Source organism: Glandiceps talaboti, chromosome 3 (genome assembly GCF_964340395.1).
Source record: "Glandiceps talaboti chromosome 3, keGlaTala1.1, whole genome shotgun sequence".
Lineage (NCBI taxonomy): Eukaryota > Metazoa > Hemichordata > Enteropneusta > Spengelidae > Glandiceps > Glandiceps talaboti.
In genome coordinates, this window is record NC_135551.1 from 13,331,707 (window position 1) to 13,345,459 (window position 13,753).

At 33.9% G+C, this 13,753-nt stretch overlaps 1 protein-coding gene across 1 annotated transcript; it reads left to right on the forward strand.

Moving 5' to 3' along the window:
• The first annotated feature begins 1,381 nt into the window (after positions 1 to 1,381).
• Positions 1,382 to 12,324, forward strand: LOC144432812 (zinc finger C4H2 domain-containing protein-like). Its single transcript, XM_078121093.1, has 6 exons — positions 1,382 to 1,443; positions 5,576 to 5,747; positions 7,847 to 8,019; positions 8,908 to 9,091; positions 9,961 to 10,093; positions 10,771 to 12,324. The coding sequence occupies exons 1-5, from the start codon at positions 1,382 to 1,384 to the stop codon at positions 10,072 to 10,074; spliced, it is 705 nt and encodes a 234-aa protein (XP_077977219.1). The 3' UTR covers positions 10,075 to 10,093; positions 10,771 to 12,324.
• The last annotated feature ends 1,429 nt before the right edge of the window (positions 12,325 to 13,753 follow it).

Consider the following 13,753-nt stretch of genomic DNA (forward strand, 5'->3'; position numbering starts at 1 on the left):
AACAAACAAACAAACAAACAAACAAATATGCAGCATTCAATAAAGGACACAGTGAATACAATCAAACAATTATCACTTGGTTGCATTATTTGAACACATTTGTTATGTCGCTTGTTCTGAAATGCTGAGTTGTAAAGTTGTTTCATTATAATTCATTAGTAGTGTCCTATAACAACAGTAAAACAGTTACACAGTCACGGATACTGCAATTACATGTATATAATAATTATTACATGTGGTAGATTGTATAGTGGGCGATAGCAGTACTTTGATTAATTTGTTAGATGTGGTCATCCCTCATTCAAGATCTGAATGTGGTACATTCAATGTGTTGCCATTTGAGAAAAAAATATGCTCTTGGATATGTGACCCTACTGTGAGTGTCATTTCAGTTTGTGTGATAACTTCTTGATAGTTGATCAACCATCTTAGAAGCAATGTAATAGAGAGTTCTAAACGCTGGTAAGCTTCTTCTATGAGAGTGTCCCTCCCTCTCTCAATATTCAACCACCTGTTAGATTAATGAACAGTTCAAAGTTTAACCCAGCTGAGGCATACAAAAAAAATGTTTGGTACCGTTTACCAGACCCGCCCACCTAGTTTTTCACACCGACCCTATTTTTTATACACATTTTAAAGAAAAATAATAAAAATCACAGAAATGGTGAAGTCTCACAAGAAATAGTGGATGCGGAATCTGACATCAACTTAAAAAGACAATATAAAACTGTTCTTCCAATCTGTAATGGCTGTACATCTGATAGGAAGAAACCAATAACACAGACACCATATGGAAAACAATATGAAAACATGATTACCTGAACTTGACACTCGCATATGAAAAAAATACATAAAATAAAATAAAAGATCTACCTACCACATCTATCCTAAAATTGAGCGTAATTGGATCCACACAATGTGTTTTGTCACACCTAATAACTTGTGAAGTCTGCTATTAAAGAAATGCCCCTCCCCAGCCCCAAGAAAACATCACATATGCAATGTTACTTACATATGCAGATAGTAGTATATTGGTAATATTTCATTGCTAAATACAAATCTTATTACATGAATGAACACATGTAACCTTGGTTACACTGAGGCTTTAAATCGTTGCTTTGTGGTCTTTATCAGAACAACCACACCCCTACCCAACACATACACACACACACACACACTCTCTCTCTCTCTCTCTCTCTCTCTCTCTCTCTCTCTCTCTCTCTCTCTCTCTCTCTCTCTCTCTCTCTCTCTCTCTCTCTCTCTCTCTCTCTCTCTATCTTTTTGTTTAACAGTGATACCCCAAAACACCCCTATAACAATAATAGACGAGTCCTATCGGACTATCCCAGATTGCTCTTTTGTTTGTTTACCAACTTTCAAAATGGCGGCGCATGAAGAAGACGTCGTGATGTTGTCTCGACTCGAAAGTTTGAAAGACATCAGGTAAAGTGTGAAATTGTTATTTTTTGATCGATGAGGCATTGTCGAATTGAGGCAAAGGAAGTTTAACAATCACAGATTTTAATATCGCCGTGTTGATTTCAGTCCAGAAAAACGTTTGTGTGAGAACAAAGGGTTTCATTGAATTGAATCATCATATCTGACTCTTGCATGCAGTCTGTCGTTTAGTAGTACGTTCGGTCATAGTATGCTACGAAACTAAAATATGTAGTGGACGTTTCTCGGCTTAAATGGGATCGTGTCTGAGCCGCTGATTTTTCTGTAAGTAGAATATATAGCTGAAAATACTGCTTGAAATCCAATTCCGCGCAGCACACCTGTCTGAACGTACGAAATTTCGTGCCACTAAAAATATTTTAGCAGTTAACATATATACTCGAATACAGGCGGATTAGCTTTGGTTTTACACCCAGCAACTGTGTGGTCGTCAGAGTCGTGGAAATAGAAAACAGCATTTTCGTTTGCTGTCATGATTCGTGATTCTATCAGAGACCGTTCACAGGTGTCGGGACCAATAGATATCCCTTTGTTTCTTAATTAAGAGGTGTGAACGCGTAAATCCAATTAATTGAACACCTGTGAATGGCAAATTGTAATAAGGTGTGTATACTGCTGCAAACATGGTCCAATTTAATAGCCTAATGCTGCATTGTTTGCCCAGATTTTAGTTTGTAATTCCTTCTTTAATGTGATCAAGCAGCTAAGCTTTGCAGGTAAAATATTTTAATGACAAACAGGTAACTCAGAAATGCCTATCAAGCATATTGATTTTACCATTGATAAAAATTGCCAACTACTTGACCTGTTGGACACACACAAATAAATCTATCTACTTATTGGAGGTGTGGAATGAAACTTTGAGCTGGTATTCTGTAATTATGTTTAACTTTGTTTAAAGTCTGTGAATAGACATGATCTCCTGCTCAAAATGATTTATTTGTATTTCTGTAACATGATTTACAATGGCAATGTTTTGTTTTGTGTATCTTGTTCACACTGAAAGTATCTAAAAAAAATTGCAAGTTGAAGTGTGTTGTATTAGCCATATTAATGTAGTACAAACTTCGCAATTTCCAACACAAACAGTTTTGAGAGAGCTGTGTCTAATATCTTTCAGTTTGCTGATGATGTCCTGAGTGAAAGGACGAAAGCTTCAGACACAGTTTCCTAAAAACTGTGTGTGTTGGAAATTGAAAAGTTTTAAACTACATTAATATATCTAAAAGGTGTAGACTCAAATTACAAAAAAAATCAAATCATTCTGTAATGTTTCTTGGAGTACTTACCAATATTCTTCTCCCAAAGGTGTATTATTTGTACACTGTCAAAAGAGAGTAATTACTAGTTTTAGCAAAAGAGGGTGACTATTTTGTTTTGCCAAATTCAGAACGTACAGAATTAAATGTTAGGCCTAATAAAAAAAATAGTTTGGTTCCAATTACACTCAAGTTTAGAATAGGTTGGGTACAAAATGTAGGTAGATTTTTAATTTTTGTTTTATTTTTTTAAGTTGTGAGTGTCTAGTTCAGGTAGTTATGAGTTTTCCAAATGATCTCTGTGTTATTGGTTTCTTCCCATGGGATATACTGTCATTACAGATTGGAAGAACAGTTTTGCATTGTCCTTTTAAGTTGATGTCAGTTTCTGCATCCACTATTTCTGGCGAGACTTCACAAAATTTTCATGATTATATTATATTCCAGCTACATATGTAGTACATGTAGTTAAACTTTCTTGTTATAATTGTTAAAACAGTATTTTAATTTATAATTTGTATTAGGATTAAGATAGTAATGCAGCAATTTCCAATCTAAACCATAACCAATATTTAGTCACAATTCAGTAGATATATATAAGTAATTTGACAATATATAATAGCATCATTTATGAAAAACTGTGATATTTCTTGTCAAATAGCTGTAATTACCCTTGTTAAATATCTCTAAAAAAAAAATTGGCATGAAATTAGCAGTGTTTCATACTAAGACCTGTACAGACTGCCAGTGGATGTGAAATAAATGGAGACTTGGTAGACTACTAGTACTACCAAGAGAATATATCAAGGTGCCAACTTGGCTGTGGCACTACCTATAAACACAAATGATGAATATGTTTACCATGGCAACACACAAGTTGCATTTTATCTGATGTTTATTGAGAGATACTATCTATATCCATAACCATAACTCAGTGTTACCTGTGACTATGCAGTTGTCATAGTTATCGGCATACGTGTAGTATAGAATCATGGCTGTTCCCTGATGCTAATTCTGGGCCTTACTAGTATTTGAGTAGGGTGTAAAATGCAGTTGTGGGTGTTGCTTTATATGTATATAGCCTATACAGACTTCACAATCCAGTCATGGTTGATATTCTAATTGCTTCCACACCCATATGTCTGTATTTTACGGTGGAGTGAATACTTCAAACAAGTTTCAAAGTGTACATTCATGTCATAGTACTGGAGTATTAATTATATTGCTCACTTTAGCCTATGGTACAACATTGTTTAAAACTTGCTTCTAAAAGCTGCTCGTGTTGCATTTAGCACTACTGTATTGATGTGGGGGACATGCTGTATATACTGTATATAAATAATATACATGTATAATATTATGTAAGGGATGAATCAGGAAACATTCATGTCAAATGCAGAAATAACATCATATGCAATTATTGTACATGTACTGCAAGATTTGCAGTGGGTGTCTATTGACCCACAGCAAGGCATTTGGATTGGGTGTAGCAAGGTCTGATGTGTAGCCTGTCTACTGGCTGAATGTGTCAGTCTACCATACTGTTAATTGCTCATTAACTGTCTCAAGTGTAACTAAGTCACAGTTCTGCTGGTCTGGTGGGAAACCAAGGACATATATATGCTATGGGGTTTTATGGCTTGGCTGAGTAAATAATTCTGGATGTATATCCGCCAGATTGTATCTTATACATTTGTAACTATTTTAATGTATGTGGCATTTGATAAAGTACTAAGTAGGATTGTGATATGGAACATGTAATCAAAATTCCAATAAAATGTGCATTAAATTTCAAAATTTGTTGACTTGAATTACTATCATTGAAAGAATCACATATATAATGTAAAAAGTACATGTCTACCTGTGCAATGTAGTTATAGATTATACAAGGACAGGATATGACAAACTCGCTTTTTATGGCTTGAAATAACATGAAAAAACACATAAAAATAGGTATATAGGCCTGGCTTAACCTGATCGCCCTTCCTGAAATACAAGCAGATCTCGTCAAATCTTTATGTTATCTGATGAAAACCTAGATTTAGAGATAAAATGCGATGATAATGGAAAAGATGACCCCTCAATCATAGATCACATCTACTGAGAGAAAAATTGATCAGTCAAATGCTATTATGGGGTTATACTAACAACCTTTAAATGTTTACTATACCTTTGGGATTTAATGGTGCCATATACTATATACATGTATATGTGTTGGACATTGCACTTCTACTAGGGGTACTTACATCAAATGATGCTCCTTATACCACAGGGGAATGTATTCTTATGAGTACTACCCATTATCTCACAGGGATGTATAATCTTTCAGATGATGGTTTGACATTATACTTTTCCACTTAGAGTGAATGCTGCTTATTATACCACAGGGGCATGTAAACTTGCATCTAATTATACTCATTATACAATAGGGGCATATAATCGTATGGTATGGATGATGGCTGGGAATGGATCTTCTAGCAAACGATGCTCTTTATGCCACAGATACATATCATCTTATGAATTATGCTCAAATACCACAGAAACATGTAACTTGTAATTGCAGCCAATAGTACACATTATACCACAGGGGCATATAAATTGTACTCTTGCAAGTGACGGTTTGGAATAGTATTTTGTGAGTTTTGCTCACTACTACAACATTGTACTTTGCTGCTTACAGCAAGTGATGCAAACTTACTGTTATTGTTGTTTTTGTATGCATAAATTAAATGTTCCCCTTTTTCAAAAGGTACATTTTGCTTAAATGAATGAAATGTATTATGTGATTTATAAGTGGTCATTGAAATCAAAACATTCCATTTGAATCAAATCTTTTTCTATGTGATAATTTCTACCAGGTCCAAAATGCTGCAACTTGAAGAGTTAAAGAACCAGTTATTAGACCAGTTTGAAGACACTGAGAAAGAAGAAGACATGCTGAAAGAGTACAAGAAAGAAATGGAATTACTGATGCAGGAAAAAATGGCACATGTTGAAGAGTTACGACTTATACATGCTGATATCAATCTGGTAAGATTTGTCAAATACCGCAATGCTAACTTCAGTATTAAATGTTTCAGTTTTAAGAGCTTGGAGTATGTTGCTCTCCTGTTAGTCTTGTCTTTCATGAAAGGACCTGAAGTGCCTTGAAATGGACTTGGTCTTAGGTAAGGTTGTCCAGGTTATAAATATTGTATTTTTTTCAGTAATGATGAACTTCTCTCATTTTGGAAAGTCCTAATGTACATCGTTCAAAGCTATAACTTTACAAATGTCATTGAAAAATTACCGTATGTAAGCTACTGCTAATTTCAATCAATTAATCTTTATTTACTTTTAGACTACTTACATTATCCTAGGGAGTGTGGTATAATACAAGAAACATATGAATATGAACAGAAAAAAATACTACATAACTAATAATATGTAGCTACTGTATAGAGCTTAGGCGGTCTTTCTTAAAGGCCAGGGATTCAGTCTTAGGTTCTCATATCAGTGTTTTATCTATCAGTAGAGCCACAAGGATTATAATTTGTAAATAGGATCATTCTCTTGTTTGGACCAACTTTTTCTAAGCTCAGCCAGGCCACTATTTTTACATGTAACTTTTACACTATATTCTAACCCTTTTTTGAATTGGACCTCTAAAAATGTAGCACAATCTAAATAATTGTACTCCAATATCTGTAATTGAAATCATACAAAAGAAAGCCATTACCAGCTTTCAATGAAGTACATAAATCTCAGATTTTCAGCACACAATGGCAGGCCTATTGAATTTCAAAGCAAGTTACATATTTTATAATGTAATTAAATAATTATATGGCTTGGTTATGTCATGAATCCTTATCAAAAAATGTTCCCTTTTTGTTCATTGGTTTCCAAAGAAACTAGTTTCTACATGTGTATCTATAAAATTGTTAAATAAATACATTTCTACAATGCTGTACTTGTACAGGAAATTGATAATTTAGTTATGTGTTCTCAATTGAAAATATAAATGTTATATGGTATCCTAGGAACCGTTCGACTCCTTGCTTTCATTTCCTGGAGTACACACATGCAGATAAAAAGTCTGCCTGCAAGTTTAGAAATTGAATGAATATTGGAATTAAAGCAATACATATCATATAAACGGAAAAATGATAAATGCATAATGTTAGTATGTTTATATAGATTGTCTTGCTTTCAGTCTTTTATGTATACATACATACATACTTACATACACATACACATACATACATACATACATACATACATACATACATACATACATACATACATGATGCGCATACATACAAACACACACATACATACATACATACATACATACATACATACATACATACATACATACATACATGTACATGTTATTACAAGACACAATAATTGTCATAATTTCAAAGACATGATCAAAGGATTATAGTTGCAAAAACATTATGAAATTTGATTATCTGATTAATATGTACAATCTACATTAATATCAATGCATGTATTGAATTGTTATGGTATATTGTATCCTAGGAACCACTACAGTCCTGTGCAACAATTTGCTTTCATTTCCTGAAGTACACAAATGCTTAGGTCTGGCTTCATGTCTAGAAATTGAATGAATATCATAATTAAAGCAGCACACATCATATTTTAAAACATTAATGCATAATTTTGTAATATTACTGTATCCTAGGAGTCACTAAACACTTTGCAACAATTTCTTTCATTGCCATTAATCCACAGTAGTATACAAGTCTGGATGTAAGTCTAGGATGAACATCTTACGAAAGTAGTACATGAAAACTTTATATACCCCCTGGTATGGACATGTCACAACTATCCTGATACACTGTAGTGCTTATTAGACTTCTGTTGATTATTTCATGGACACGATAAAACAATCAGAGACACAAAGAAATCTCATAATATAGCTACAGAGGACAATGCTATACATGTATCTAAGTGTATTCGTAGATTCAAACAACTATAAAACAGTCAGCGGCATAGAGAAAACTGATCCACTAGATTGTGCTAGATATGTGAAATTTGAAATCAAAGTGTGGAAACTCATTTGAATTTACCGATTCAGAAGCAAATCTGAATTTCATGTATGTTTTATTTTTGTGTATTTGTAGATGGAAACGACAATAAAACAGTCAGAGACAGAGAGAAACCGATCACTAGATTGTGCTAGAAGATTACATGATGAATTTCAACCATTAAAACAACACATAGATAACATGAGAGCCAGTCTAGGCTTAGAGAAGTTACCAGAGTTATACGAAGAAGGTGTGAAGTTAACACCTGAGTAAGTATCTTGATTGATGTAATTATGATGTTCTCAGAAGGGTTAGCCAATTGCAAATTTACTCCTAGAATCAAACAAACTTGGGTTAATTTATATGTGTATCTACTAACTGTAACAGTCATTCTAGGATTAATTTGAAATTTGTGTCAGTGATGTAGTGTTTTCATGCATTATGAAGTTCATTTTGTAGAATTTTGTTGGCATAAATTGTTGCATCTATGTTAATCTGTATCATTCTTCAAGTGCAAATGCGATGCACTGCAAGGAAGATTTAGAAAGTATAGCATGTTTTGCAACTTTTGTTCCAATTTTAAGAGTAATAACTGTAAATATACACAGTTGTCTACTATACTAACAAGGGTAAAATGATAAACACAGTACATTATTCATTATTAGTACATATTAAAGTGATAGCAAGAAATTGACTATTTTACCCATGAAGTACATAATTATTAAATTTTTATCAAACAAAGGAAAAAATGTGCTGGTTATAACTTTAAATACTTCCTTGCTTCCACACACACACACACACACACACACACACACACACACACACACACACACACACACACACACACACACACATACATACATACATACATACATACATACATGCAGACATACATACATACATACATACATACATACATACATACATACATATATACATACATACATACATACACTCAAACAAATAAACAAAACCAGTCAAACACATATATATACACCAAGATCCTTCTCTCATACATGTACATGTATACACAACCAAACATACAAATACACACACTGTCAGTCAGTCAGTCAGTCAGACAGACAGATAGATAAACAATCAAACAAACAAACAAACAAACAAGCAACATGACCAAACAGTTCTGCTTTTCACTGTAGTTATTTTGAGAGACAGAGATCTAACTATCAAAGTGATGACCAGCCTGCAGAGTCTGCTATCCAACCACCCATGACTACACCTACTGCTACAGCTACACAACAAATACAAGTCACTAGAGTCAACAGAGCTGCCCCTGAAAGACAACAACCATCAGGTTTTAGACAACAACCTCCACCTATGAAGGTAAACATATGTTGACTAGTCTGTAAGATATGGCATTCATGCTACGCTACCAACATGTTTTAGAAGCCTGATAGTTGCTGAACAACATAACACATCTTGCCGTCTATTTTTTGACAATTAGATACAACTTACAGTCATTTAAAATATCAGTAACCTAAGGGGACTTGTCACTATGAGTTAAAGATGAATTGTGACAAAACCCTTACCTGCAAGTATTTTCAAGCTAAAGAAGAGAAACAGTAGAGTCTATAAGTATACCTGAGTGTCCAAAGAAAGACAGGGAAAATAATGATTGCAATTCACAACATTTTGACTCTAGCATAGCAAAAGCGGTGACAATGTCACTGACATTGACGTGTATTGTAACATATAGAACATTGTGATTGAGTTTATAGTAGAGTAAATGAAAATTGATGACAAATAATATATCTTTTAAATGTACCACGGATATGATTACATGACAGAACCCCCATGACGCACGAGTGCAGATGTGGCTTTCTCAGGGGATTTTACACATGCTTGCAGCCGTACTGAGCATAGTGAGTGAGTGCAGCAGAAAACAAGTTGCAAGCATGAGTGCAAATATCCCTAAGGACCCACACTCGCACTCATGCAGAATGGGGTTTTGTTATTATTACATATGTTTATCGGAGAAAGCAAATTTCCATAAAATTGATACTGTGCAATCACACACTTTCATGTATAAAAAATGATTGCACCCTCATTTGCATATCATTTGCATACAGGTATGCCATTATGATTTTGGTGTTGTGCTACAGTACAAATATCACTAGTATCTGTACACACTGATAAAAGTAATCACTGGTACATATATATGTAATAAGTTATGTTATGACATTATCTTACAGTCTTGCTTATCTTGTCATCAACAAATCCACCGTAATGCACCAATCTGCCCTCTATGCAAGGCAAAGAGTAGATCCAGAAACCCTAAGAAACCTAAGAGAAAGTTAGAAGACTAATCAGTCATCCTTCAAGCAGGTATGTCATAGATCGTAATTTTAGATAGCAATGTATATTTATGCACCTCTGTGTTGATTGATTTGATTAGTGATTGATTGATTGATTGATTGATTGATTGATTGATTGATTGGTGGGTAGGTGGGTGGGTGAGTTGGTTGGTTGGTTGGTTGGTTGGTTTGTTTCTTGGTTTGTTGACTTAAATATTTCAGGAAAGGTTTGTATCATTTGTAAACCTCTCATAGTATACAGTACTGTAGTACTGCATCAGTTATTAGTTACAGGCTCCACAGCATATCAATTGTATACACTCATTGCTTGACTTTGAAGGCACTACTAGGCATCTATTACCCACAAGGGCTGTTAAGAAGCAGCTATTTCCCATGCCTGAAATTATTGCTACATCACTGCATGAGAGGTAATACGACATCTACTCGTGCCCAAATAAGGCCATAAAGCAATAACTGTTTTATAACATTACATTCTCACACACATTCTTTCTATAGTCGAAGCAAATCCCTGGTAAGACTTCCATGCCACATGAATAGTGCCCTAGGGAAACTAGAACGTGACTAGTGCCTCTTATATGCATACATGTATTTGCATCAGTTAAGTTACAAACTACACAACATATTAATTTATATAATTTTTCCCTTTTGTTAAATTTAACTTTTCTATTGTCTTCTGTTTTGTTACAGTACATCTTGCCATGTCTTCATACAAGCTGGAGTTATACTTAACCTTTTCTTTCCAGATGAGATTATTATATGTATATTTAAGATTTATTCATTTAAACTCTTCTAACATATCAAATCATATACTTATGTCTGATGACAGTACTTCTAGAAGATTTTCATCTTGTTGTAGTAGTAGTTGTTATTTTGTGTATTAGTACTTGTCATAATCTTTCCTGTCCAAATTTTTCTCACAACCATTTGTACTAAAACCTTGTTGTCATGGCATTCCATCCAATGCAATATTGAGTGACGATGTAATATGGCAGCAAAAGGTAATTTTACCTCATGTAAGCCATGTACTGCATGAAAGGGTGGCGTTTCCAGTTCCGTTAACATGACAGTCACTCGACAGAATTGTAGAAATTCTGTATTCACTGCAATTCTGTTGTGTAAGCATTATGTATACAGAACCAGAAATGACACCTTTTCATGCAGTGAGCAGTTCAAAATAGAACAAGATGATCTACCTACTCACACATGCTTATTGTAATACATATATAATGTGTGGAATGGAAGTCCTACCACCAGCAAAGAGATCTAATGATTTCATTATTTATGACGCAACTAGTTGGCAAGCATCTATTTCAGTTCAAATGAGAATTCGAATTAAGTTGAAGTCCTTTAAAGAACATGTCTCAGTTGAAAAATTTGTTCCAACTTAGTTTGAGGTTTGCTGGCTGTGGTCTTGTGGTGTAAGCACAAGTCATTACCTATTCATCGATCTCTGCATATCACATACTTTGTGCAATGTAACATTGACAATCACATCAATTAAAATACACGTATGAAATTCAATATTTCATTTTCTGCTGAACTTCAAGATGATGCGTATACATGTATATGTTTAAAAAAAGGAATTCAACAGCAGCCTACAACTCCATATAATACATGCAATATGCCATTTCAAATTTCGGTTACCAAAAATCTAGTCACTTCGCATACAAAGATTGTAAGACCTGGCACCCAAGATTTGATAAAGTGGGGGGCTGTAATTTGGTAATGGCCATTGATGGTGTGGCAGCACCAGAAGGTGTTTAGAAGAACTCAAGTGTGTTCTTCAAAGAGCATTAGAGTAGTGTGATTAGGCATGTTTTGATTACTTGTAGTTGCTAGCAAAACAGTATAGCAAGAACAACACATCTGCTGTATTTATACTACCATACTCCACTATACTGGCCCTCACTTCCAGCCAAAAATCGAGTAGCAAACAGTGCTCCTAATGACCAACTGTAAAATGTTTAATCTTTCTAATAACCTGAATATGGCATATTGCATTCCAAAAAAAGTGTTTCAACCAACTTTCATATCATACACTTTAATTTTTAAGAGACATAAAGTGAGTTTATAAGCTGTTTTACTCTGTTGAAAATACTTCCATAATATGAAGTTTCAGATGACATTCAAAATTATCTACTGCTCTATCGCTAGTCAGCATAGTTGATGGTTTTTTTTCAATGTTATAGTATATGTATACTATATTATTAGTTGAATCATTTAGTGTATATATACATTTACCTAAGAAAAGGTCTGAGTTGTACCAAAAGCAAATAATTGTTAGGTATGCTTCTCAGTAAGTAAAATAAACATATGTAAACTCAGCCTATGCCTTTGTAAAGTAACCTGAAAAAAACCAAAGCTCTTCAAACTCTGTCATATGGAAACATGTTCCTGATTGTTTTTGAAATAATAGTAAAGAAATTTGGGATTCTGTAGTTTTCAAGGAAATAGGCAATCTTTCATTGGACCAGAAAGTTAACACAGTATTCAGCGCCCATATTAGATTCTAAAATGACTAAATTTGGATATAATTTTGACCTCTATTTCAAAAAATGTGTATGGTTACACCAGATTTTTTTATATTGATTTAAATTGCGAATAGGTTGGAGTTTTCTTGAACGTAGTAACGGCAAACATTTAAAGAATTTATTTTGCCGGCACATTCTACTTTAAATCAAGCCGTGAATGCATCATTGTCATAAATACAATTCATTTCTACATCAACTGCACATCATCAATTTCTTTAAGAATTTGTACATGCCAGCAATTTTCAATGAATTCTAATGTTTCGCATTCATATCTATTTAATTCATAATTGTGACCTTTGACCAGAATATTAAATAGTATAAAATTTATGATCTGAAATTGATTTTAAGTTACAACTCCTTGAAATAAAGTTATGTAAGTTATGAAATATCTCTTTTATGTCATGTGCAAGTTTAAAGTTTTTATCAATAAACACTTTCACTTCTTTATGCTTATATAATATTAAATAAATAGCATTATATGCCTACTATGGTCTCGTGTATTTATTATATTCATGATGTATTGTTTGTGAATATCAATACTTGATATTGAAGCTGCACACACTGCTACTTGTTTAAGCTCCAGAAGGGGCAGCTCAAGATATACTGGGCATCTGTCTGTCTGTAAACCTATATATCTGTCTGTCTGTTTCTTTGTTTGCATCCACCCGTCTGTCTGTCTGTTTGCATCCAATTGTCTGCCTGTTTGCATCAATCTGTCTGTATGTCTGTCTGTCTGTTTGTTTGTTTGTTTTGATCCATATGTCTCAGTTTGCCTCCCTCCATCTGTTTATTTGTTTGTTTGTTTGTTTGTTTGCCATCCATCCGTCTCTGTACATGTGTCTGTTTGATTGCATCCATCCATTCATTCATCCGTCAGCTGTCTGTATCACGAATCTCAAGAATATTGAATGAAATGAAATTTGGTGTATAAATTCTATAAAACAATGCTATTGGACCCTCACATACTTTACGAATGATAGCTTCAAACAGCACCACCAGTGGCCAAACTATGCAATCTTTTGTCTTTCGTACTCGTACTATATACATGTAAAGTGTTTCTTATATAACTGGTTAGAATCAATTTATCTTTGTAATATTCACCAACACCACATTGTAAAGCCCTGTAGAAATTCCTCGTT

Excerpts from the sequence above, each read along its gene's own strand:
- LOC144432812 (XM_078121093.1), top strand. The coding sequence starts at position 1,382 with ATGGCGGCGCATGAAGAAGACGTCGTGATGTTGTCTCGACTCGAAAGT. Across the intron at positions 1,444-5,575 it reads GAAAGTTTGAAAGACATCAG|GTCCAAAATGCTGCAACTTG; the intron begins GTAAAGTGTGAA and ends AATTTCTACCAG. Across the intron at positions 8,020-8,907 it reads GGTGTGAAGTTAACACCTGA|TTATTTTGAGAGACAGAGAT; the intron begins GTAAGTATCTTG and ends TTTTCACTGTAG.